Below are 25,534 nucleotides of genomic sequence, written 5' to 3'. Positions count from 1 at the left end.
ATATTTCTGGAAGAATACTTGAGAAATTAGAAACAGTGACTGCCTGTGGGGAAGAAAAGTTAATTTTCCCTGAATTTCCTTTTTTAACTTTAGAACTATGTACCACGTATGTGTATTACCCTATTAAAAAGCAAAGTATTTTTAAAATAGCCTCTCATTTTAAAAATATATTTCATGTATCTTGAGATATGCCACCAAAGGCAAGCAGCTGTTTACTGGCTTTTCCAATGATGCAAATAATTTAATAAGCATTCCTGAAGAGCATAGCATGCTTTTACATTTTGGGATCACTTTGATCTTTAAGAAGATAAGGAAATATTTTCCTGAAGTGTGTTACATCATGAACATATCAATGAGTCAGGAGACGATTTAATTTTTAAATTGAGCAAACCACGTTTGGTCTGTGGGTGTAATTGAAACAAAGCCTTCTTGTTGCATTCCTAACCACACAGACAAGGAAGCTTTACTGCGTGGGATGGGCAGGCGGGTGGAACTGGAACTAGCAAGTGACACAGTGTCCTTTCTCAGTGATTTTGCCCTAACACAGAGAGATTCAGGAATGCAAAGCATATGTCTGAGAAATCTACAGTAAAGCAGTTCAGGTATTTCAAGCAGTATTCACCGATCACCTATAATGTTCCTCCCACCTTGCTGAGTTACAGTTGGAGCTCCTAGAGGTCACACAGGGCCTTGAGGAGTTCATAGTCTTGTTGGGGAGTCTTGGGTGCAAGAAAAAATACTAAACAGAATTGGGATATTATTCATGTAAAAATTATTTGAGTGCCTGCTAAATACCAAGTACCATGCTAGGCACTTGAACTTGAAACATCCATGTGACACAGGACAGTTAATGAGAAAATGAGGTAAGGAAGAGAGATGAAGCAACTTGTCCGTAGTCACAAGCATAGTGGGGGAGCTGATATGTTCAATGCAGGCATCTGTGGTCAGAGCCTGTGCTCTTCTAAGCAATACACAGTAGAATAAGGTAGGGTGGGCAGAGCAGGCAATAAGCAAGGAAGCAAATAAACAGGATATAAGGGCTCTGAAGGAAATAAAACTGGGTAATGTGGGAGTGTGATTGACGTTACTGCTTTGGGTCAGGGACAGCGTCTTTGAGAGTGCCTCTGAACCCAAGTGATAAGAAATGGTCAACCATGCAAAGAGCTGGGGGCAGAGAAATTAACACAGAAGGGACAATGAATGCAAAAGCCTTGAGGCGGGAATGAATTTGGGGTTTTCAAGAAGCAGGACAGTGGCCAAAGGCTTGTGAATCCTTGAGTGAAGAGCAGACACAGGATAAGCCATCAGATGATAGTGGGCCATGCAGGCGATGGAGGCATTTAGGAGCCAGGCACCGAGAAGCTCAGGTGCTGCGGGTGATCAAGAATGGGGTCTGGAGCCAGCCAAAAGGCTCGGTAGTATAGTGGGATTTTAGTGACCACGAAGGATTAATATGCTGTGGATAAATGAAGAAAGGGACAACCACAACTCAGAGAATAAAACTCTAATTCTAAGAGTTAGAATTAATTTTTTTGTTGATGCTATTCTTTGATGAGTTGTTATGCCCGAGACTTTGGGCTCTTCTGGGAGTGCTAACATTATTAAACCATGCCAGTTATCGCCTGGGCATGAGTCGAATGTGTAGGAATACATAATAAACTCAACTATCAGCACTACCAAACAGAACATCGCATTTCTTAATGCCCTTACGAACCCACCACCTACCTACCCATCCATTGTTGACTTAGTGCACAGTGCTGTAACAGAAGGCAAAGTCCACCCTAACAAGATTTTGGTCTAACCCCTCCCCCCCAAAGAAAGAAAACACAGTGGTCAATATATTCGGTAAATTCTGTTTCTTAAGGATCATTTTGAGTGTTGCTACTATTTTCCCCTTGTTTCCTCATCCACTTTTAAAATGATCAAATATTTCAAGTATATATAAATGTATTCAGATTAATATAAAGAACATCTCTGTGATCACCAAAATGTCTCAAATCTTAATATTTTTGGCCATATTTACTTCTGGTATTATTTTGATTGGTTTAATACACATACTTAAAAAAAAGATCAAAGCCATTGAGCATTTCCTAGCCCTTCCCCCAATGTCCCCAGCTCCCTAGAGCTAACCACTGTGGTTCGTTTCCTATGTATCTTCTCCAGTTTTTTTCTTATGCAAATACAAGCAAATATGAACATAAAATCTATTTCACCCCTTTCACAAAAAGAACTGAGTGTGATGTTCTGCCCTTGTTTTTTCAACGTAACAATACATACTAGAGACCATTTATCTCAGTACTTACAGAGCTTCCTCATATCTTTCTGTCCCGTTAGCTGTCCCCCAGCCTTCTACTGTGTGTGTATATCATGTTCACTCAAGCAGACCCCTTTTGCAGATGCTTTTTGATTTCCAGTCTTTTGCTATTACAAATAATGCTTCAGCGAATAACCATGTCCATACCCTGTCTTCTATTTATGCTGACATATCTGCAGGCACTCCCAGGAGTGGAATTGCTGGCTCAAAGTAAAATGAACTCGCAATTTTGATAATTATTGCTAAATTGCCCCTTTCACACTTTAAAGGGGAAACAAACTCAATATTGACAATTAAATGTCATTTTAAAAGTAATTTGGGTGGGATTATAATTATATCTCCGTTAGTATAGGAGAGTAGATGATTCATATTCGAGCAAGAATGCATTTCAGCATTTCCTGTTGACAGGAAAATAATAGGCCCTAACTACTGATGACAGTAATATACAACAATTGAAAACTATGACCAAGTCAAGTTACACTGAGCTGCACTCATAGCATTGTTCACTTAAAGAGTTGAAAAAGATAAATAAATTTTTTAAAAAAAGAGTTGAAAAAGCCTATCATCTTCCAAAATAAAAATAAAAAGGTGGTCATTGTCTCTTAACACACAGTTGGCAGAGGCGTTGTGTTTGACAAATCCTTTAGCTGTTTACAGCATCCCTAACCTCTAGTTTCTATGATGTCTGAGGCTATACCTCAGACTTTTGGGATTCCAAGAAAAACCTAACAGACAAACTTTTTCAAGGCTTTTATAATTGCCTCAATAACAGCTGTGTCTTTAAAAAGTGGCTCAGTGGGTAGAAAAGTATGCATTAGGTAATATAACCCCATAGCAACACCCAGCCCTTTCTGGAAAGAGCTCTTTTTAAATGTCACATCCGGATAATATGCCCTAGGGACTTTGGACTTTGACAATGGAATCACAAGTAAGAGTGAAGTCTGCTAACAGGCCTAAGACTCTAACATCTAAAATTTGCACAAAAGGTAAAGAAAAAAAGAAACCACCTTTTCTATTCTGATACTTTACCCCATTCCTCCATACCTGTCCCAATATTCTTTCACTATTTATCTCCTCACCATCCTCCATTTTGAAACATTTTTTAAAGATTAAATTTCATTGATAACCACACAAAACTACTGCCATAAAAGAGAAGGACCAGCAACAGGGGTGGGTATCTTGCACTTAGTCACCAGACGTTGATGGTGTCGAAATGTTCTTTTTTCTCAGTATTCCCCTTTCAACCCCCCTCCCCTCAACTCTGACACAGAGGAACACTCTTGCCTCCTTTGCACACTTCGACATGTGCACACAACTCATGGCAGAAGTTGATACAAACACCGTAACATCTTTGATCTATAACAGCATTCAGCTTTGTCTTTCCCTGACTTTCAAACTCAATTACAACGGAATAGCATAGCATACATGAATAGCATAAACTCTGTCAATAACTTTGTCTTCTTAGCTCTCAATGTGGAACCAGGCATTTTATTTGTTGGAGAAAAGAGGGACTGGCTTTTACTGATTTCTTCAGATACTGACACTCTGATTTTAGAGTTTTCTCTGCTGCTTCTCTGTGCTGTTGAACATGCAGCTAGAGCTTTGACAGGGAAAGTCCCTCCCACAGATAGCCACAAATCTCACAGACCTCGAAAAGGTCAGATATTGCAGAGAACTAGAAATATCGTGTGCCCCTGAATCACTGCCTTTCATTTTCTTAAGGAAAAGTTGCCTGGGGCGCTCCCAGAGGACCCCCGTCAGACACGCTGGGAGCAGCTTGGCGGGGCCCAGTGGGCCGTGTGTGTGCATCTCCCCTGGCACTCAGTGAGTGGCGGGGCTGAGGGGCAGCAGGGCAGGGCGCCCAGCACTGCAGCTGGGAACACGCCTCCTTGATGGATACATCCTCAGCATTTGTCCTCTGAGGGTTTAAAGAAGTCCGGATACCAGCCAAGATATTCTGAAATCAAGCTAATTAATTTTTATAAAACATCAAAGTATAAATTACTCGCTAAGACAAAAGGGTCTTTTTTTTTTCTTTGTGAGACAGCAGGCTACCCTTTATGTAGTGATTCTCCCCCCTAAACACCACTCCATTAAACAAAACAAATAAATGCCCCTGAACCTCCAATTCTAAAGAAACTCAATTCTCTTTTTGAGTAAATTTGATGCATTATATGTTTTTTCTCTTCTCTATTTTACTTTTTCTTCATTTAGAGGAAGAGGCCACAAATAAAAAAAATAAAGGCAACAACAAAGGAAAGGACAGAAAGCATTAATTTCAGACAAAACTCTTAAACAATGATCTAAAGAATCTATATTTTAAAATCATATTGGAAAAGAGCTATTCATTAAAAATAAAGCTTTCAAGTAGTATTGGAACCTGAAAGAATAATGAAGGTTGTTAAGGCAGAGAAGCTGAAAACTTTCAGAACACTTTGCTCTAACTCATTGGTTTCCGCATATGAATATGTCCAGATCAAATTTACAACAGGAAATTTAACCTCCACCAATAGTCACGTATACCCTGACACTGTTGGGCAGAAAATAATAAAATTCAGAAGAATGTGCTCTCTTACTTTCAAATGAAAGAATGCCAAATAAAACTCAAAAAACCAGCCCTGTGATCCTTCTTTCTATATATGTTTTATAATATAAGCAGTTCATGTTTTTTTACCCTTTATAAGGTATAATAATAAAATAAATATTCCAGTCACCTTCAGATCTACAACATTACTATGACCATTATATCCACCTGTTTTTCCATATTATATTTTCTTTTAAGTAAAAGCATCCTTAGAAGCAAGCATTGGCCTTAAGCATAACTCCAAACAAAAATTTTGAATCAATATAAGGATAAGAGCTGAACTCAAATTACTGTGAATAAAGGAAAAGATAAGCAAATATTTAAACCTTTAGTTGTAATAGAATTAAATGATGTAAAACTCCATTTGATGATGCAATCTCAATCAACACATTTCACGTAAACACGAAGTTACATGAGAAGACTGTACCTTTCCTTTATAATTGAGAATATATTCACAGGTTCCGTTTCTTTATACAAATGTTGTCAATGAGAACAGGGAACTTGGCTGTTCCTACCTAGGGTAAGGAGGCTTTCCCTGTGAGAAACAGGAGGAAATGCTCTGAAATTCCCCAGGGAAGGGGGGAAGCGAAACCATGGAGTACACAACACAAAGCGGTTGCTTATCTGCATGAGCTAAGAAGCCAATCTAAATACGCACATCATAAAAAATACTGCGACAGGACAGCACCTGGCAGGGAGGATGACTGGAAACTCCCTCCCAGAGGTACTGCTAGTATACTGACTTACATGAGGTACTCAAATAACAATGTTCATGACAATTTAGAGAAATGGGCTTAAACTTCACATGTGGTTGGTTTTTTTCCTTGTGAACAGACATAGCACAACATCCAACAGACACCTGTGAAAGGCTTGTCAGTTGAGAATCTTGCAGTGAAAGATTCTAAACCTCATTCTAACATAACAGTGGACTTACCTTGTGGTAAACAGAAACATCCTAGATAACAATCCCCTGGCCAACTGAATGTCACAGCCAGGAGTGGGGTAAAAAGCCATTACTCCTGCTACTGCTCTTTCTGTTCCTCCCAGGGTTGCAGAGCCTTCCAGACCACTCCATGTGCCTCCAGGCAGACAGCCTGAACCACCCTGAACTTGCTAAGCCTAGTGCAGGTGGGAGGGACTCTGATTCCCAGTCACCTCTGTCAACTGGCCAATTAAAGTTCAATTCCTGCTCTAGAAAAGGGAAGAGAGAAAGTGACTCTCTTCCCAGTAATTTTTCCTGAGAAGCACCAGCATCCAAGGGATAACAGCATGCAGCTTAGAAATGCCAGAATGCTATCCTGTGGGCAGGGAAAAGGAGGGAAAGCAAGGAAAATCACCTGCTGATAAAAATAAACCAAACTGAAATCAGGAAGTTTCCTTGAATGATCTTCCCCGCTACACCCACACCCTCCTTCACATGCAAAATGCCACTGTCTGCAAAGTGTGTTAATTGCTTTAAGCTGCCCACAGTTTGGGAGGCGATGAAGCAGGGGTCGGTTCTCTGTCAACATCCACCAAAGCCTCCTAAAGCACACTGTCCTGAGAACACTGCGTCAGCATCACAGGGACAGAACTCATTGCCAAGGGAAAGTGCGAAGTGCCAGCTGAACTAACCAACCTTGCTGCTCAACTGCAAATGAATTAATTAGGAGTCAAGCCCTGAGCTTTCTCCTACCCATCTTTATTTACTTTACAGAGCACAAAACACATCACCATATATGGGTAAATGCTTAGTAATTAGATGAGATCATTGTTAGAAGGACGGTGGTGACCCGTGGTGGAAGGTGGGGAAGGAATGAGATGTTCATGGAGGAAAGCACTGGCTCGGAAAGTCTGGAGTTTTTAAGCAAGAACATTTTGTTCCTTCACCAACTCATTGAACTACCCTAGCCTAAGGCTTCACAGATTTTTTTTTAGGGAGACATTTCTGCCAAGTTTAGTTAGATAATAGGGTTCCAACCAAGTTAGATGTGGTTAGATTCTCTTGGTTCCCAAGAGAATTGGGGAACCAAGCAGGAAAGGATGAATGAGTCTGGATGTTGTGAGAACAGTAAGCCCTGGGCTACTAAGAGTCTGTCTTGAACTCAGTTGTTTGGCTGGTCCCTGTATACACCTGTGGGAAGGAGGCTTTTCCTTTTGCTCTTTTAAGTGAGAAATCCTTCCTGGATATCTCTTCATGAAAAGGGAGCTATGTACACCTATGGCCCATTGGACTAGAAATTGGCTCATGAGGTGACCCAAGCACTTTTAAATCCAAGATCACTAGGTTTCCATGACAAACCAGACTTGCTCAGTGCCCACTAACCTCCCCCCCCCACCAAACACTCATTAAACTCCTAGGAAGATGATAAGCCCATCGTGTTTGCTCTCTGTACATGGAAGAACTAGATATCAGCATCTCACCCCTTTCCAAGTTTCAAACCAGGGTTTAGACCAAAGCCAGCTCAACAGAGCTCCCCGTGAACAGATCTGGAGCAATGTGAGCACTAAAGTAAGAAACTGTAGTATTGGATTATGATCCACAAAATATGACTGATACATGAAGGAATCCTTACTGATCTAAACAGTTGAATAATCAAATGAGTGGGGTAAGAGACAGCTCTTCCTTAGAGAAGAATTCCATTGAATAAATGTAGCAGGAAACCCAGAATCATGTTTACAGTGTTACAGTAGTAATTGTGGCAGACAATATCTGCTGGTGGACACTACATGTGGGAGAAAGGGTGAAGAGAAACAGGATATTTGCATAGCCTCAAAGTTATGTCTCCAAAGATATTTATAAACCACAAAGAGACAAAAAGTAATTTTTATAATGGAGAAACCTGGCAGGCTTTACCTTAACCAAGTAGTCAAGGTTAATATCACCAGCAATAAAACATCAACATTGGGTAATCCCTGCAAGGACATATCACTCCTGTGGTATTCTTGCCAAAAATGCATAACCTCAATCTAATCATGGGACAGTATCAGCCAAACCCAAACAAGGCATCCTGCAAGATAACTGGCTCACACCCTTCAAAAGTGTCAAGGTCGTGAAAGGCAAGCAAAGACTAAGGAGGTAATAGGTTAGAGGAGACTAAGAAACCATGACGATTAAACACGACATTTATGATGTTTGTAATGCAAATTCCCATGTCCACATGAAGGAATCCCCCAACTGCAGTCAGGGAAATCGGTATCAACAGCAACACTTGTTGAGTGCCTATGATGTGCTGGGCACCGCCACAAGTGCTTCGTGTGTGCTAGCACCTTCGGTCCTTTCAGTAACCCAGTGTTTGGTCATCAAACTCATTTTTACAAACAGGAAACCATGAGGGCTGTGACCTCCAGGTTGTCTGATGCCACAGGCCACATCTAACTCACTATGTCACACTGCCCTTCATGCTGAGCACAGACTTCCATGACAGCAGTAAGAATGGTGATGGGACAATAACCACAGCATTGCACCACCACCAAATATGTACTTTACTGGGCTGGCCAAAAAGTTCGTTCGTTTTTTTCTGTATGATGGCTCTAGTATAGTAGCACTTTGCTGCCTTTAACTTCATTTGAAACAATTTTGTTAGATTGTATTGTAACAGCTGTCATGTCAGCATGCCATAAGTTTAAAAAAAAACTTACCAAATTGGTGAATTTTGGTATCGATGGAAGAAAATATGTAAATTTGGGGGCATATTATGCTTTATTATTTCAAGAAAGGTTAAAAGCACAGCTGAAACACAAAGAGACGTGTGCTGTACGGAGAAGGTGCTATGACTGATCGAATGTGTCCAAAGTGGTTTATGAAGTTTCATGCTGGAGATTTCTCGCTGGGCAGTGCTCCATAGTCGGGGAGACCAGTTGAAGTTGATAGTGATCAAATCCAGACATTAACTGAGAATAATCAATGTTATACCACATGGGGAATAGTCAACATACTCAAAATATCCAAATCAACAAAGTCATTGGAGAAATGAAAACATGCCTTGTATTGTATTTTACAGAAAAAACTAAGTGGACTTTCTGGCCAACCCAGTATCTACCATTAAGTTCTCATTTCTTGTGAGTGGGCTGTGTTATAAGTGCTTTGAATATCTTATCTCATTGAATCTCCATGGATTTCCTTTGAAGTAGGTTCTGCAATGCTGACTGTTGAGGCCATAGAGTATAGTGGCTATGAGCTTGGTCGAACTGGCTGAATTTGAATCCACCACCTGCTAGTAGAGTCCTGGTACAAATCTCCCAGAGCTGGTGTGAGAATGTGATGTGATATGCAAAGTCTTGGCATACCATCTAGCACAGAGAAGCACAGATAAGTAGCTGTAAATTTTTATTAGGCTAATTTAGTAATCTCAGGACATTCTTCAACTAGAGGCAAGAAAATTTTAAATGAGTATCAGCTCAAAGATGAATTAATCTTGCCGCACAATTTGACACATCTGTCATTTCCAAAGTATAAGACATTGGCATGTTACTTTGGGTGTTTTTAAATTATAGTTTTAGAAACAGTTATGGATATATTTTTAAAAAGAAAGTTGAATCAAATAATTTGAGGGACTGCCAGATTATCTCCCAGGAACTTCTGGGTTCTTCAGAACTTAAATTTGAAAACTGCCATTAAGATGTTACCCTTCAGAACTCTGAGCTTCTGGCCCCCTTGTCTGGCCCCTCCTTCCCTCTCTCACTAGCCTTATCTTCACCAGCCTCGCCCCCAGTTCCCTCTTCCAGCAGCCAAGTCCGTTCCCTGAACCACTTGGTACAGACCTCCACACCTCCTACCTGTGCTTCAGCCGAAGCTTAGCTCCTCCTGACCACGCTGCTTTCCTGTGCTGGGGGTCAGAGGTGCGGTGCTCTGAGCTGAAGGAGTCAGAGGTGTCAGTATCTGCAGGGCCCGGGTCTGCACAGGCATCCCTGGCAAAAAGGAAAAAGGAAAACAGGAAGTTGAACATGATGGTGTTCGTGGACAGGGGCACAAATGAATCTACCAAGAAACATGCCTGAAAATTAACCCTGGAGTCAGAGCAACATTCTCAGCCTGCACTCACTTAAGTTCTCTGCCCAAAAGAAAGCAACTCCACTACTGAGGGTCCTCATCCTTTCCTATCTACGTTTCTGCAAAGCAATGAAATGTACTTTCAATCTTAGAATATCAGATTTTCCAAACAAGGGGGAAGATAGACACACTGTTATGAGGCTGAACTCCCCTATAATTCAGCATCTTTGGGTAATTGAAAAACAGGACTCGCTGAAGCAAACTGTTGGACAAGGTGGCTCCCTGAGACCAAGTGCCCGTGGCCTCACTTCTGAGGACAGTGCTCAGCCAGCGGAGCAGCCCTTGCTCTGGTCAGTGGGTGGCAGCTCAGAGCACATGCCAGCTCTTGAGCGCCAGCTATTTCAGATTGTTTGGATTCCACCACGCTGCAGGCAAGCCTTCCGTGTGTCCACTTAAATCCACCCTCCCACCCAAGTCCCTAATTCCATCCCCATAACTCGTTTCCTCCACACTCCCAGGGAGTTGGAAGAAAATGTCAAGCCCCATGTGGCCAATGCATCCTGCCATGGAAACAGGCATATTTCTTCTCCTTAGGAGAGTCTTGGCTGTGGAATTTCCCAATGCCCTGACGGCCCCCTGCACCGGGCTCTGAGATGGGTTTGCCACATTCCACTTTGCTGGGGTGCCAACAGTGCTTTCAATGTGCAGATCTCTCTAAGCCTCTTAAGAGCTGACTGGTTGCCCCTCACTTGCAGGAATCTGAGAAGGTGCAAACACATGCTGTTTCTCCTCTGCACAGGCCTTGCTAAGGGAGCGGGGATTACTGAATGGTACTGATTTATTGTCATTTCAGGATACAGAAGGAGATGACCAGGGAGTTTCCATTTCTAGGCTAAAGTGTCATCTTTACCTTGATTATATTTAAGCACTACCACCTCCTACTGTCTATTACTTTTCTCACCAAATTTAGAATGCCTGGCTTTGTATAGTTTCATTATATACCTAACTTGAAGTCTGACGACCTGGTTGAGGTTCTTTCACTTATGAACTGAATGACATTGGGCAAGAGCACTCCGAGCCTCAGACTCCTCATGTGCAACATGCAGTTAAGAGGCAGAGTGCACTATGGTCAGGAGTCTGGCTCTGGGGTCAGTCAGCCTGTCTGAGCTACAGTCCTGGCTCTACCCACCAACCAGGTCCGTGACTTTGTCCTCTTTGTGCCTCAGTTGTCTCATCTCTGAAATGGGTGTAAAAGATTGTTGAGAAGCTTCAAATGATCCAGGTAAAGCCCTTAGAATAAAGCCTGGCACATATTCAGCACTCAGCAAATTAGCCACTCGTATACCTATCTTGCAGATTTGCTATAAAGTTTTCAGACAGTGTCAATTAATTAATTAGTTGTCTAGCATACTGGCTATACATGGTTTGTACACTGTCTACAACAGTATCTCATTTTAGAGCTCCTTTCAACTAAGATGTTATGTAAAAAGGCTTTAATTTATGCTGGAAATAACAGCAAGAAGAGCCTTGGCTGAAGAGTTAACTTGTCCAAAGCCTTTTTGCAGAATTCATCTCGTGGTCTTTACTTAGGATTCCTCATAGAACCCTCAGAAGCACCAACCCCAATGGCCATCTGGCTCAAGCTGTGGCAGAAAGGAGATTCAGAGGCATCCCGCCATCATGTGCGTGAACGTAAAGATTACAGGAATGCAAAGAGCACACCCAAGACCTTCCACTGTTATCGTCCTTCTGACACTAAGCGTTCCTTTCCAGCTCTCCTCTAGACCCCAACGTCTGCTGGAGGAAAACAAGACCAGGCCTGAGCACTCACAAAACCTTTGTGGCATTTAATAACTTCCTCATTTTTGCCCTAAACCACAACTGTTGGCCCTGTCCTTTCCACACAATAGCCGAGCCCTTTCTCTTTCCTTGCCCACACTGTACACAGTCACAGTGAAGGGCTGGCAGGAAGAGCAGGCAAATGGGAGAGAGATGGAAGCATGAGGAACATGAAATCGTCTTATCTTTTCAAGGATTTTCAGCATATGATTCATTTCACCCCGAGGGAAGTGGAGACCAGCACTCAAGTACTGCTCTCCGTGGCCACCTGTGTCCTGTCACCTGCACGTCCAGGGGACCAGCTGAGGTTAGCAGAGCGTTTGTGGAAGTCATATTGCTTGTTGCTGCCTGCAGTCCCCAGGCTAAGTCACACACACCCTCCCTGCTAACCTTCCCCTCCCTCCACCACAGCTGGGCTGGCTCTGGGGGCTCCTGAGTGGGCTGTCTAAATGCACTACACCAACTGGAACAGCCTGGAGCAGAGATTTTCAACTAGTATGCTGCAAGAAGTTTTAAAACATGCAGTACCTGACTGCTTCTGTTTAGTCAGGGGCACTGACCTCTTTTCCCTTAGGTTGTCAGATAAAAAAATGACCAGCCAGCACAATAGCCACTGGTGTGAACGAATCAAAATTATACCTATTTTTTTGTCAGATGGGCAGAAAACATATTTTTTGGTTGGCCACAGAATTTTAGTAATTAGTTTATGTGAACCATGAGATGAAAATGGTTAAAAATCGTGGGGCTATAGAGTGTGTGGGAAGAGTCACCAGCACCCAGAGGGTACTTTTTCTGCCTTAACCTTTTTCTGGAATAATCTGGAAAACAAATAAACATGTTAAAATCCATATGTTCCAGTGAAAATAAATCCCACAGTGAATCTCGGTGGAAAATAGTCCTGGACTAAGTGGTGGGAAGCTTACTGTCCCAGAGACCCCCCCCCACCAGAACCCTCACTTTGCCCTTGTCTCCCCTTGCCAATTACTGTGTCTGCATATTGAACTTGGGCTGTCTCCAAAATCACATGTTTTCCTACCCATCTGAGGTTGCTGTTCTACCTGCCTCTCCACAGGCTAGAATCAACCCAGGCTGCCACGTGCTATAATCTCATCAGGAAATGGTGCCGGAATGACTACAGCAGATTATTCCAGGTCTTTCCTATAAAAGGAGGTGTCTGCTTTCCCATATGTCAGGAGTTATTCTTGTACCTTTTCTGGAAGAACTAACCTTTTTAGCCCCATTTTCCAGATGAACAAACTGACAGGTGGAGAGTTTGTATATTATGGCTCAGACTACACATGGAATCATACTTATTTGGGATGAACCTCACTGACAGCCACCCCACTCTTCTTCCTTCCAGTTTCGTCTTTTCAGTTTTTTTTTTTTTCAGTTGATGTCACAAATTCTATAGGCCTTGGAATTACTACCCGAGATTTGGGCATAATGGGTAAAGAATAGTGATGATGGAGCTGTTAATTTAACACGATGAGTCTATTTTTACTTAAAAGATACTCAAAGGCTACAGTGTTTTACTTAAACATACCAAAAGATACATTGTAGAAACCCTGGGATCAATGGAACAGCTTCAAAGTAAAATGTACAGAAATAAACCTTCACCTTATGGGACTACTTCCAGATTCCCGAAAGGCACCACTCTTTCCTGGCTTATCCACATTGTCCTTCAGGTTTCAGTTTGGACACCATTTTCTCTGGGTACAGGTCTGTATGAGGTTCCCCCCTCCATGCTAGGAGAGTGGCACATGGGCAATCAAAGTGCAATTCACACCAGCCTCTGACAGCCTGTTTGCTGGGCTCTACTGCAAACTCAGAAGGGCAAACCAGGCTGGCATGGTGCCTGGCACAGAGAGTTGCCCAATAAATGGCATACTGGTAAATGTTCAACAGATTTGTAACCTTTCTTCCCTACTATCTCTTTTTAATCCACAAATTAACTTGCTGACAAAACTAATGAGACATTTTGAGGGGCTTTTTTGATATTGTTTCTTGATGTTCTGCTGTTTTGATATCTCAAACTAGGAAGGATGAAACAGGAGTCACAGCTGACCTGAGAAGGGTTAGCAGAGGATAAAAAAAAAATATTGTGATCCATAATCCGAATATCATCTTTCTACCCCCAAATAGTTAAGAAACAAAAAATCTAGCTCAACCACCTACATGTTTCTGCTTCCTGTGATAAGTACATTCATATTTTCTCCTCTTCCTGGCCCCAATATTTGTAACTTGTGCTTTACTATTTGGTATTTTAACAGTATTGTTAACTGTTTTCTGAATTAAGTTTCAGCTAACACAAGGAAAAAAAGTTCCAGATCATTCTATTCCTCTTGCTCTCCTGAACACCATGAAACTCAGGGAAGGACTAGGGGAGCCGAGTGAAAGACTTAAGAGCTGGGCTTTCCGAGTTCTACTGCACTTAAACAGTTTTATTTTGTCCTTGGGTGGTGGAAAGGGGCAGGAATCACGCCTACTGGGCACAGACAGTTACAACCTTAGGCAAGTGCTTGGTTTATCTCATAGAATCAGTGATTTCTTCCTTTCTGTTTTGTTTTGTCCAGTAGGGAACAGCTTCCTAAGTGGCCACTTCCACTCCGTCCTCTAATTCAGCATATACACAGGAGACAGCACAAGCTTTTAAAAATGTAAATGGATTATGTCATTCTCTAATAAAGCCCAACCATCGCTCCTGCCTACACTGTGGTGGGTAAGATCCAAGTTCTTTAGGTTGGCCTAAAGACACTGGATTGAACTGGCTCCTGCCCACCCACCAGTAAATATTGCCCCTCTCACTCCACCCTGAACTTCCCAACCCCTCCAAGCTCTTCACTTTTACACATGCTGTTCCCTCTGCCTGGAATAGTCTTCCTCTCAATTCTTCACTTGGTTGGATCATCCTCGGCCTTGGTCCCAGGTCAAACATCATATCAGAGACTGCCACATCCACTGTGAATAGTCTTCATCTCCGCATCTGGTCTTTTCCTTCACTGCACTTACAGCTCTGTGTAACTGTGCACTTGACCATGGTCTGCTTCCTCTGCCAGACAGGAAGCTCAGTGAGGTCAGGGCTCATGGCTGGCTTTTCTTCAATCCTGTTTTTTCAAACTGTTCCACACCCAGGACCCAGCACAATGAGTGGCTTATGGTAGGTACACAATACAGATTTGTTGATTGAATTGCAGGAGATCGTCGAGGGAATAACTGTGTAATGCATCCAAAGTGGAGCTCCGTGCCTTTAAACTGTTAAAAGCATTAAATTGTTTACATTCATGTTTTGGGGAAGGTAGAAATCACTTTTCTTTTAGTCACTTTCCGTACAGCTTATGAGTCAACTTCTTTGTGAAAACAGAATTTGGCCCCAACTGTTGGCCCATCCCTTTAGCAGCTGGCTTTCCTGGAGTACAGATGACCAGGGCTGGGGGACTTGGACCAGGAGCTGGCACAACTTGGCACAGTCTTGCTGCCTTCTGTTTCAAAGCAGCCAGAATGCCTTTTGAGATTAAGCAGACAGATGTGCATTCCCAGGGGGCTGCGTCTGTCCTCAGAGCCTCTTGGAGAAATTCCTTTGGATTTATGCTGGGTGTATCTTTGTACTCGTCTTCATAATTTGCCTTATTAAAAGACGTGTTCTTGGTTTCCTGTGTTCCTTTTTTTCCTTTTTTATCTCACTCCATGCCCATCATGCATGAAGCCTGACTTACTGTCATCTTTCTGTCCTGTTAGCAGACCTCTGGTGTCATCACCAAGGGCTCCCCAGCACCTGTCCCTTCAGTCTCCTGGACGTGCAGAAGGCCTGCTCTCCCAGCTTCTTGGGTGTCCGGGGGAAGACTTCAGGAACTGACGCTGCTGGGACAGACCTTTGTTCTTGGCCTAACATAGCTGTTCTTCATTTTCTGATGGTGGAGCATCTATCAAAGGTTTCATATTCGTAATAAACTGCCCTTTCTTTAAAAACCCCTTGTTTCTGATACTGACCTTTTGGTACCTGTATATTAAGATTTAACCTCTGAGTCATTGTCCCTTCATTACTCTCATTTTTTTTTTCTTTTCAAATCATTACTGACCATCTAGAACACTTGTTTTGTATTCCCTCAGGCCTGTGTCTTATCTGGTGCTTTCCATCTCAGGCATAACGAAACCTCTCCCGACTTTTCACCCACCCTGGTCTGGTGTATGTCTATGTCTCCACTCTGTGTCTCAGACTCATGTCCATGTGTACCTCCTGCTCCCCTTGCTGCTGCTTTGTCTCACTTAATTTCCTTTGAAATGACCCCAGTGAATCCACATGTAATATTTACACCACTGGCATTCAGTATACTTCCAATTCTTTCTGAAATCATAAGCTTAACTATCGCCAGATCTTAGCCAATGACCTCTGTGTCAACCTTACACAAAGACTGGAAAAGGGTGGGTAGGACAAAAGCCAAATCCTTGTTTTTTATGCTCACCCAAGAATATGTTTATTGATTTTAGAGAGAGGGGGAGGGGCGAGGGAGGTGAGGGAAGAAAGAGGGAGAGGAAGAGAGAAAGAAACATTGATGTGAGAGAGAAACAGCAATCATTGTTGCCTCCTATATGCACCCAGACCAGGGCCTGAACCTATACCTAGGTATGTTCCCTGACCAGCAATTGAACCCAAATCTTTTGATGTATAGGATGATGCTCCAACCAAATGAGCCATGTGGCCAGGGCAACAGGCCACATCTTTTATTGATCTGCTTCAGACATACTTTTGACTTCAGTCCCCCCACCCACTGAAGTCTGTATCAGAGAGCCCAAGGCAAGTGCACAAGGAAACCAAGGGCCCTCAGGAGAGGGCTTGTAGCTAAAGTGATGGTAACTCCACCACTGGAGGGGTACGGTGCTCTCCACTGACATCTGGAGCCTCCAATGGTGGCAGGCTCCTGTTTAGGCTCTCTCACCCAGTAGGTGTTTGGTCTCGGGCAGATCGCTTAACCTCTGGTGCCTCAGTTTCTTTCTAAGACAGGACAACAGCACCTGCATCAAAGGGTACTTGTGAGGCTTAAATGAACTGACAGAGGTGGAGGACTTGGAACGGTGCCTGGCAATAAATGGTAACTTCTTACCAACAGAACAGAAACTGACATTTATTGACCATAGTATGCACCCGATACTGTGCTTTAAAAGCTATTCAGTTAATTTTCTTATCATCTGAGAAAGTGACGATCCTGATTTTAGAGATAAAGAGAGGGAAATGAAATACAAGTTGAAAAAGTATGGCCAAAGGCTGCCCCTTTTCCACTCCCTCCTGATTAAATGCCTCCAAGGAGAACTGAGTACTTTCTTCTTAGTCACCAGCCAAATGCCAAGCCATGCATGCCTGTCATTTCTTCTACATCCCTCTTTTGCTACTAGTATGAGACAAAAGGGTATACATGAAAACACAAGACCAGCAAATACACCAAAATGTTATTACTGGGTAATAAGATTATGGATGATATTTTTCTTCTCTTTTTTATATCTTACAAATTGTTTACAATTAATAGTTATTGTTTTGATAATCAGAAGTAAATTACCCCTATTTTTTCCTAACTAGAATGACTATAAGAGTCTGATTTCTCCATATTTTTTAAGGAAAATCCGGGTGGGAAATGGAAGTAAATGTACCTATCCTGGGAGCCAATCGGGGCAGTGAAAAGACATCATGCTGTGGCAGGATTTACTTTGGGAGCTTCCACAACCACTGAAAACACTCATTGGAAAGGAAGCAGGATCTGGGGGAAAGTGGTAGCAGTAGAGGGAAACAAAGGCTTCCTGAGGAAACCCAGGCTCTGCCTTTCTTCCCTCACCCTCTCTCTCTCTCTCTCTCTCTCTCTCTCTCTCTCTCTCTCTCTCTCCCTCTCTCCCTCTCTCTCCCTCCCTCTCTCTCTCTCTCTCTCTCTCTCGTGTTCCCAAAGAACCATACAAACCTCTGCAGTGAACCATTACAGCTCCTTACTTTATTATTACACCTTTGAAAGCACCTTTTGTACATTGTTGCATTTGGCCCTCATAATAATCCTAAAGGGCAAGTGGAGCAGGTGTTATTTATTCCCCGTTAGCAGACGCAGACAGTCTCACATAGGGTCAGTTACTTGCTCGAGATCGGAAAGTATAGGTTACATGGCTGGCGCATGAGGCCATGGTCCCTGACTTTAACTTCCACACTCTATCTCTCATGTTATACTGCCTTTGGATTCTATAATCTTGAAAGTCCATTGATACAGGTGGCAAACATTTAATACTAAAAGCTTCTTTAAAGGGAAAGCTTATTCCAAAGAAAGAGGAGTTACTGAAATTCAGAAGGGACTCCTCTCTGTCCCTAGCCCAACTTTCAGTCATCCCTAGATCTAGAGAAATGATGAGGCTAGCTTTTGAAGGGCTCCCCAACCTTATCCCTGCCATCCAGACTGCTTTCCTGCTCTTGACTCAGAACTTCTTAACACTGGTCACACTGTTGAAATGATACAGGGTATGTTTCATGCTCAAACTCATGCCCACTTCTATACCCAGCCCAATCATCCGCTCACTCAATCCACAATCTTTAATAGCCAATCATGGACCATACAATGGATTAGACATTGGGCTTGTAATAGTGGCGAAATAGACATAATCCCTCCCTCTATCTAATGATAAATTAATGGGGAGCACATGCAAAATCACAGTACAAAAATTACAAATCCTGATAAATGCTAGGGAAATAAAGTACACGAGACAAGAGTTAGTCCACTCAGCATACCTCCTTCTCCTTTCCATCTACTTTCTTACATTGTATATACAGCAGTACCTCAGCACTCGACCTTAATTTGTTCCAATGAGTGGCAAGCAAGCCACAATTGATGAAGCATTTTCTGGTGCAGGGCAGTGTCATGCTTCACACAAGTTCTAGCAAGTGTGATTGAGTGGCAAGCAAGCGCCAAGTGCTGAAACATTTTTTCTTGTCAAAATGTGATGAGTACCAGGTTTGATGAGTTCTGAAGCCGATGAGTACTGAGGTACCACCATGTATTCATTCCCCTCCAATCACACGCCTCACAGGCAGCAGGCATCACAGCAGCAGGCCCAGAAGTTGTAATTATCTTACGGAATTATCTTCTGAGCCAGGACGGAGCACTCCATAAGGCAAATTCTGACCTCCACAGTTTATTGTAATCTTCACACCAATCTCTAAGGTAAGTACTTTTATGCTATTACACCCCTAATTTACAAATGAGGAAGCCGAGATTCAGAAGCAGAGGTAATTGCTCCAACTCTAGTGCAACAAGAATTTGACCCAGATCTGGTGGTAGTAAAGCCTGTGCTCCTAACAACCGTTCAATAAAGTTGACCCTTCAACAACACAGGTTTGAACTGGACTTACATGCAGATTTTTTTGATGAATGTATTTTCTCTTTCTTACAATTTTCTTAATTACATTTTCTTTAGTTTACTTTATTATGAGAATACAGAATATAATATATGTAACATACAAAATGTATTAATCGATTGTTGTTGGTAAAGTTTCTAGGTAACAGTCGACTATTGGTAGTTAGGTTCTGGGAGAGTCAAAAATGAAATCTAGTGCTCCTAACCTCCACTCTGTTCAATAGTCAACTGTAGTCCTGATCTTACTGAGTTTCTCTTTTCTTCTTTGTCCAAGTATGGTGTGCACTTTGATGTGGTGCCCTCTCACAAGAGAAGATGCCTCATAAGCATATGTTTAACGAAAATATGCTCTGAGTGGACATTAGACAGCTTCCTGGCAGGCTTCCTGCAGCTGTCTATCCTATCTCATCTGGATGAGGATTGCTCTCTTCCCAAGTGACTGTGTATTGCTGATGCTCTGCCTGGACCAGATCAGTGTAGTGTTGGTCCACTTGGACAGGTGGGGAGGAGGTGCACAGAATATAATGCAACTGAAGCCCAGACCTGTAACTGAGACAGCAAAGAGCATGTGCAACAATCTGGACATCCTGAATCATGGGACACCAATAGAGGGGTAAGGCTGGAGCCAAATAGAATCTGTCCCAGCCCAACTTTCCCTGACATGCCTCTCTCCCAGACCACACTGCATGGTGTAGTACCAGTAGTGACCTCTAGGAGGGCACATGGAAAGGATGTACTTGTGAGAGGAGTGAGAGAGAAAAGGGAACAAGCTGCATCATGGTGGAAGTTGCACAGGCAAATTTGGGAATACTTCCTTATTTCCACAAAATATTAGGACAAAGGAGTTTGCATGGTTAGCAGACACAAAAAATGGCCATATATGCATGCACTATTGTAGAGGTAGACAGTACTGGGCCCACAGCCGGGAGACCTGCCTGAGGTTGGTATGGATGACCTTAGGGTTCCTTCACTTTTAACAGTCTATGGACCAAGGTGAAAAGGGGCATATATGACAAAGCCAAGTGAGAAAACATCTCTGAGTACCTCCATCCACAAATGATGAATACTTTCTACATGCAGGCTCCAAGTTGGAATCTGCGTGGAATTAAACATGACTTCTGACTTCCAGAGTCACTGGAGACACACAGGATTTAAAGTCAGTGACCTGGGCATCAGTTTGAGCTTTGCCAGTCCCTGGCCACTAATCTCTCTGAGCCTCAGGACCTCATCTGTAAAAAGGGGACAGAGTGTGATCTGCCTGGTGGCACTGCTACAGGACCCGCTAAGCCTGGCCTGGGATAACCACTGTAAGACAGGAGCTATTTTCATTCAATCCAAGTGGCCCATCTGAGAGAGATGAATAGGGAAGTCACCTAAAGGGTGTGACAAGATGGCGGTGTCATGATGGCCTCGTTTATTCCTTAAAAAGGGAAGCTACAAATGTCCAAAGCATTTGGGGGAGGATATAAATATTGAACTCTGAAGTGGAGGTTACTTTGCATGTAAGAACAGGACATTTGGGGCATTGCCTAGGCCTCTTAGGAACAGACTAGCACGGGGACCCAGCACCTGGCGTGAAAGAAATGGCTCCTCAAGTGCAAGGTGATAGAATTAGTCTGAGGCAGTCTTTCTAGAGCCCTCCTCTCACCCAGAGCCTCAGGCACAGGGCAGGGATGGCAGTCAGTGAGTGTATCTGCAAGGCAGGTTTAAAAACACAGGGGTCAAGTATGTGGTAACAGAAGGACACAAGACTTGGGATGGTGAGTACACAATCGAGTACACAGATTTTGAATTGTGTCGTGCACCTGAAATTTGTATAATGATACCAACCAATGCTACCTCAATAAATTTAATAATAAAAAACACATAATGAGCTTGGGCCCAGGTGTTTTGAGCCCCTGAAGTCTCCTCACCTTGGGCTCCAGGGTGAGAGACCCCTTCTCTCCCGCAGGCAGGAAGAAGTAGAGGGACTCTGACTCTGGAGAGTCCCTGGGGGTGGGGGTGCACAGTGTAGTCTCTCTCATCTACTTGCAGAGAGACTTCATAGGGAGCCAGTGTTTCTCTCTCCCATCTACTTGCAAATACGTTGCTCCTGCCCTAGACCTGTCTAGAGAGGAGGGGTGGACATTAAAAATGTAAAGGGAGGCTGTCATTCATTGGGAGAAAATAGGTCCCTTGCTAAATTTGGCATCAGCTAAGGAATCTTAGCAAAAATGAAGTCACCCCCTCCCCTTGTTGTGAAGGAGGCCTAATCCTTACTTTGCCCAAGAGGATTATAGGGTTTTAGAAGGAAGCTCACATGCATTTTTTAAACAGCTCGTGCCAACTGCATTTGTGTCTACAATATGCAAGATTCGTTCTGCTTTTTAGGGTGGATAATAGATATTCCATGCTATTTAAATGCCTCCAGATCTCATACCTAAATGTTTCCAACCTTTGCTATCACCCAAAGCAGGACTCTTTCTGTCTCCCAAGCTTTCCTCCAGCTTTGCTTTATTCTTTGGAAGCACAGTTTAAATGGAGGGCAAGGTACCAAAACGCAGCCCATTGGTGGAAAAGTAATTGAGGTTACAATATACTCTTCATGGTACGTGTGATTATAGTTCCCTGGACTAAATTTTCACTTATCCCCATCATACTTCCTTTCCTTTGTTACTTCAGGATTAGTGTAATATAGTCTAGAGGGGTTTATTTTGATTGTTTTTTTAATCCTGTATATTTCTACTCACCCCAACACTACCTTATCCTTCCAGGGGAATTCTGGACCCGTGGACACATATAATACCAAAGTGGAGCTGACAAAATCCATGTCCTGAGCATGGCATTCTCAAAGCGCCATTTAAAATGATTACAAATTTGGCATCTGTGTTGGTCTTTACAATTTACAAAGCATTTTCACCTACCAAATTTAATCCTCGTAACAAGCCTATGCAGTACTGTCTCCCTTTCACAGAAATGGAAACTGAGGCCCAGGTAATTTAAATAAGTAGCTCAAGGTCATAAAGAAAGTGGAAAAGCCAGGACCCCACACATTATAAGGCACCAAAGGTGTTGAACCCCTTCTACAACAGTCGCATCACCTAAGGGCGTAGGGACACATTTATAGGGCTAAAAGATATTTAGAGAACAATTTGTTGCCTTATCTCAGGAAGAACATAATTCTTTAGTATTTTCTTGCTCAGAAATGATGATTTTTGGTGGCTTCCATTGGTGACTACTACTTCTTACCCTCACTACCAGGACTATTTAATTTTCATCTGTAGTTAGAATTTCTGGGTTAACTCTGGGGTCAGTTGGACTGCAGATGAGAAGGAATTTAAGCCCCCAAACAGTATCGCAGGAGAGAGCTTCAAGACAAACTCTTAGCTAGCTGTGTTCACATTTTGAGCCTCAAGTCCCCATACAATTCCCCAGTTCCCGGGGCCTGCCTGGTCTTCCAGGCTGGGATGAAAACCTGCCTGTGATACCAAATTCCTTCCAGCCCAGAGCCTTTGCTTGTTATTGTCAACTAACCCATAAACACATGGTATTGGGAACAAGAGCCAGCTGAGGGGAATGCAGGTAAAGAAGTTTTATGTACTGGGCTTCCTCCTGCACAGGGCACCAACACACAGAAGGGGCGGGCATCAGGCAGGAATGTGGCAGGTGCTGGGACGGCCAGGCCAGGCCAGCGTAGGCAGGAAATACCCTGAGTTGTACATTATCCCTTGTCTCCCCTCCCACTGCAGCCCTAACACACCAGGCTTGGGAAAGGTACCGAACCCACGACAAAGAGAAGGTAGTGGACTGTGACCTCATGTCACGAATCCAGCTGCAGATCCAGCTGCAGATCAGTGGCCTCCAGCCCAGCCAGACCTGGCTCAGTAGGGGAGGCGGCCTCCTCTCACTATGGCATTCCAGCTGCGAGTGGTAAAGAGGTAACCATGGGAACCCTCACAAAGGGCTTTAAGTTGAGGGAAAGAGGCTGGAGGCAATGGTGAAGAGGCAGAGAGGGACTTCAAGTGACAGTCCTGCAATTCCCCTAACTTTAGCCATGCACATAACTTGTGAGTCAGAGTAAGAGACAAGTGGAGCTTGCACATAGCGAAGCAGCCTCGAGAGGTCGGGGATGACCAGAGCTAAGATCCTGGCAGGTTTTCCCTCCAGGTTTCTTCTCTCCCCTTCAGAGAGCAGAGCCCTACAAGAACTTTGTCTGCCAGTAATTTTGCCCTGAGATAATGGGGCTTACTTGGATGGACAGAAGTTCAAATACACACAGTGACATTCCTTCTAATATAGGGCTGCAAGAGCACTTTGCAAAGGGGGCCTGGCTTCATTCAGCCCATCGCCTCCAGCAGCACCTCCACCACCGTTCAAGGCGTGGGGTGGGGGAGGGGGTCTCTGATATGTCTGTAAATAGACCTGGTACCACTTTGGTGGTTGAAGAAGCATCCTGAGATTCTGGTGTCTATCCTCACTGCAAATGAGAGGCTTGGATGTCCAGAACTTTAATATAGAGCATCTTACTGGGATTAAGTAAAAAGGCTCAGATCTAAATAGGAGGTCATGTCTGTATATTTTTTTAACTACATTTTCCCTCTGGGCTCCTATACATTATTTTAATAATACTGGCCAATGTGACTTATGTCTTCATCAAATCAATAGAGTTTTCAACCTACCACCTGGGATTTATTTTTTACTTATGTTTTCTAGCTCAGCATTCTCCAGGATCTGGCAGTTGAGGAAATGCCAACAGAAATAGGAAGTACAGATTATCCTGGGTCCGATAGCTTACTTTACCTCTAACTATTACAGGGCCCCGAGCACATTTCTCACACATTCCTCAGCTTCCTTGTGGACACCAAGATAACATCACGTCTCTGTCAATCCGTAAATGGGCTTCGCCAGGTTTCCGCCAAATCCTAACAGGTGGCCTGGTTCTCCACATTTTTTTGTTCACAAATTGACTTTTTAATTGGAGTCCCTGGGGTAGAGGGTAAAGGACAATGTCCGAGAAAGCCACTGACTGGCAGACTTTTGAGGGCTGGGGAAAGAATGTGACAAGTTCATTAACACCTCTCCTGCAATCCCCCTCGCCGCACCCCCACCCCAGCCATATGATAGTAAGTAGACCCACGACCATTTATGAACACACTCAGGAGTCGATCAGTTCCTCCTCCACCACCGCTCACTTGCAGGCAGCCCATAAAGGAGGGGAGGGCACTTATTGATGTTCCTGTCTCCTTACAGTAATGAAAAAAAAATTATTTTACCTAAAAGGGAAAAGTAACTGACATCTATTATGAACCTCATCAGTTGAGAAGCAAGATCTTGTTAGGTTCCAACCTTCGCACCTCCATGCCTATCCTGTCTGTGTTGGTTTCCTCACCTTTAAAAGGAGACAATAGCAGTGCTTACCTCACAGGGGTGTGAGGAAGATACAAGAGTTTCAGACAGTTCTCCACACTTAGCAAATAATAAATATTAGAAATTAACACCCACCAGGTGCTAAGCTACTTATTTTTACATGTATTTGGTCATTTAATCCTTATAAGAGCCTTAATCTGATAAGTATTAATACCTCTTTTAAGGTATTATTATCACCTTTTTTGCATATGAGGAAACTCAGGCTTAAAGAATTTAAGAATTTGACCTAAGTTACTAGCAAGTAGAGGAATTCATACTCACACCTCAGTCATGCGGGCTCCTTAGTCTAAGACTTTTATGTCACACTAAGTTGCCTTCATTTGTAAGATCATTTTGTGGTTGTTGTTATTTTTAGTGATAAATAACAAGGGAAAACATCAGCAAGAAACTCTGATGTTTAATAAAATAATACCAGTGGCCCTGGCTGGCGTAGCTCAGTGGATTGAGCACAGGCTGCAAACCAAAGCATTGCAGGTTTGACTCCCAGTCAGGGCACATGCCTGGGTTGCAGGCCACGGCCCCCAGCAACCGCACATTGATGTTTCTCTCTCTCTCTCTTTCTCCCTCCCCTCCCTCTCTAAAAAAATAAATAAATAAAATCTAAAATAATAATACCAGTGAAAAAGAACTAGGATTTAAAATTCTACCACAAATAGGAGGCTTTAAAAAGGAAAAAAAAAAAGAAACAGAAAAAGACTAGCCTAAGACAGAGCCCTCTGCTCTGACAAATATTCCAAGAAAACTCGATATGCATTTATGCTCAGTCAGGGTGTCTATGAACTCCTGAGTGTAAAATATCTTATTATTCATTATTGTATTTCAGAGGCTAATACAATGTTCTCAGTAAATGGCTGATGTTTTACTGAATGAATTACTCCAACCCAACGATAAAATGACTCCTGGAGCTGGCAAAGCATATAAAAGGTCTTTGCCAAACACTTTCTTGAACTTAAAAATAGTTGAAGCTTAATTAATTAAGTAAATTTCTGTATTTTATTTACCACTCTGTCCAAAGTATTTTGCTGAAAATTCAAGTTATATA

The 25,534-nt window shown here is 42.9% G+C and overlaps 1 protein-coding gene across 1 annotated transcript in view; it reads right to left on the bottom strand.

Annotated features, from left to right (window-relative positions):
* The window catches only part of SHROOM3 (shroom family member 3), a 278,644-nt gene that overhangs the window by 43,529 nt on the left and 209,581 nt on the right, over window positions 1-25,534 (bottom strand). The window contains 1 exon segment of the mRNA XM_028505677.2: window positions 9,657-9,788. Within this exon segment, the coding sequence (XP_028361478.1) occupies window positions 9,657-9,788 (132 nt within the window).

This window comes from Phyllostomus discolor, chromosome 1 (assembly GCF_004126475.2).
Source record: "Phyllostomus discolor isolate MPI-MPIP mPhyDis1 chromosome 1, mPhyDis1.pri.v3, whole genome shotgun sequence".
NCBI lineage: Eukaryota > Metazoa > Chordata > Mammalia > Chiroptera > Phyllostomidae > Phyllostomus > Phyllostomus discolor.
Note: the sequence above shows the minus strand (reverse complement) of the source record. Positions and strands in the feature narration are given on the sequence as shown.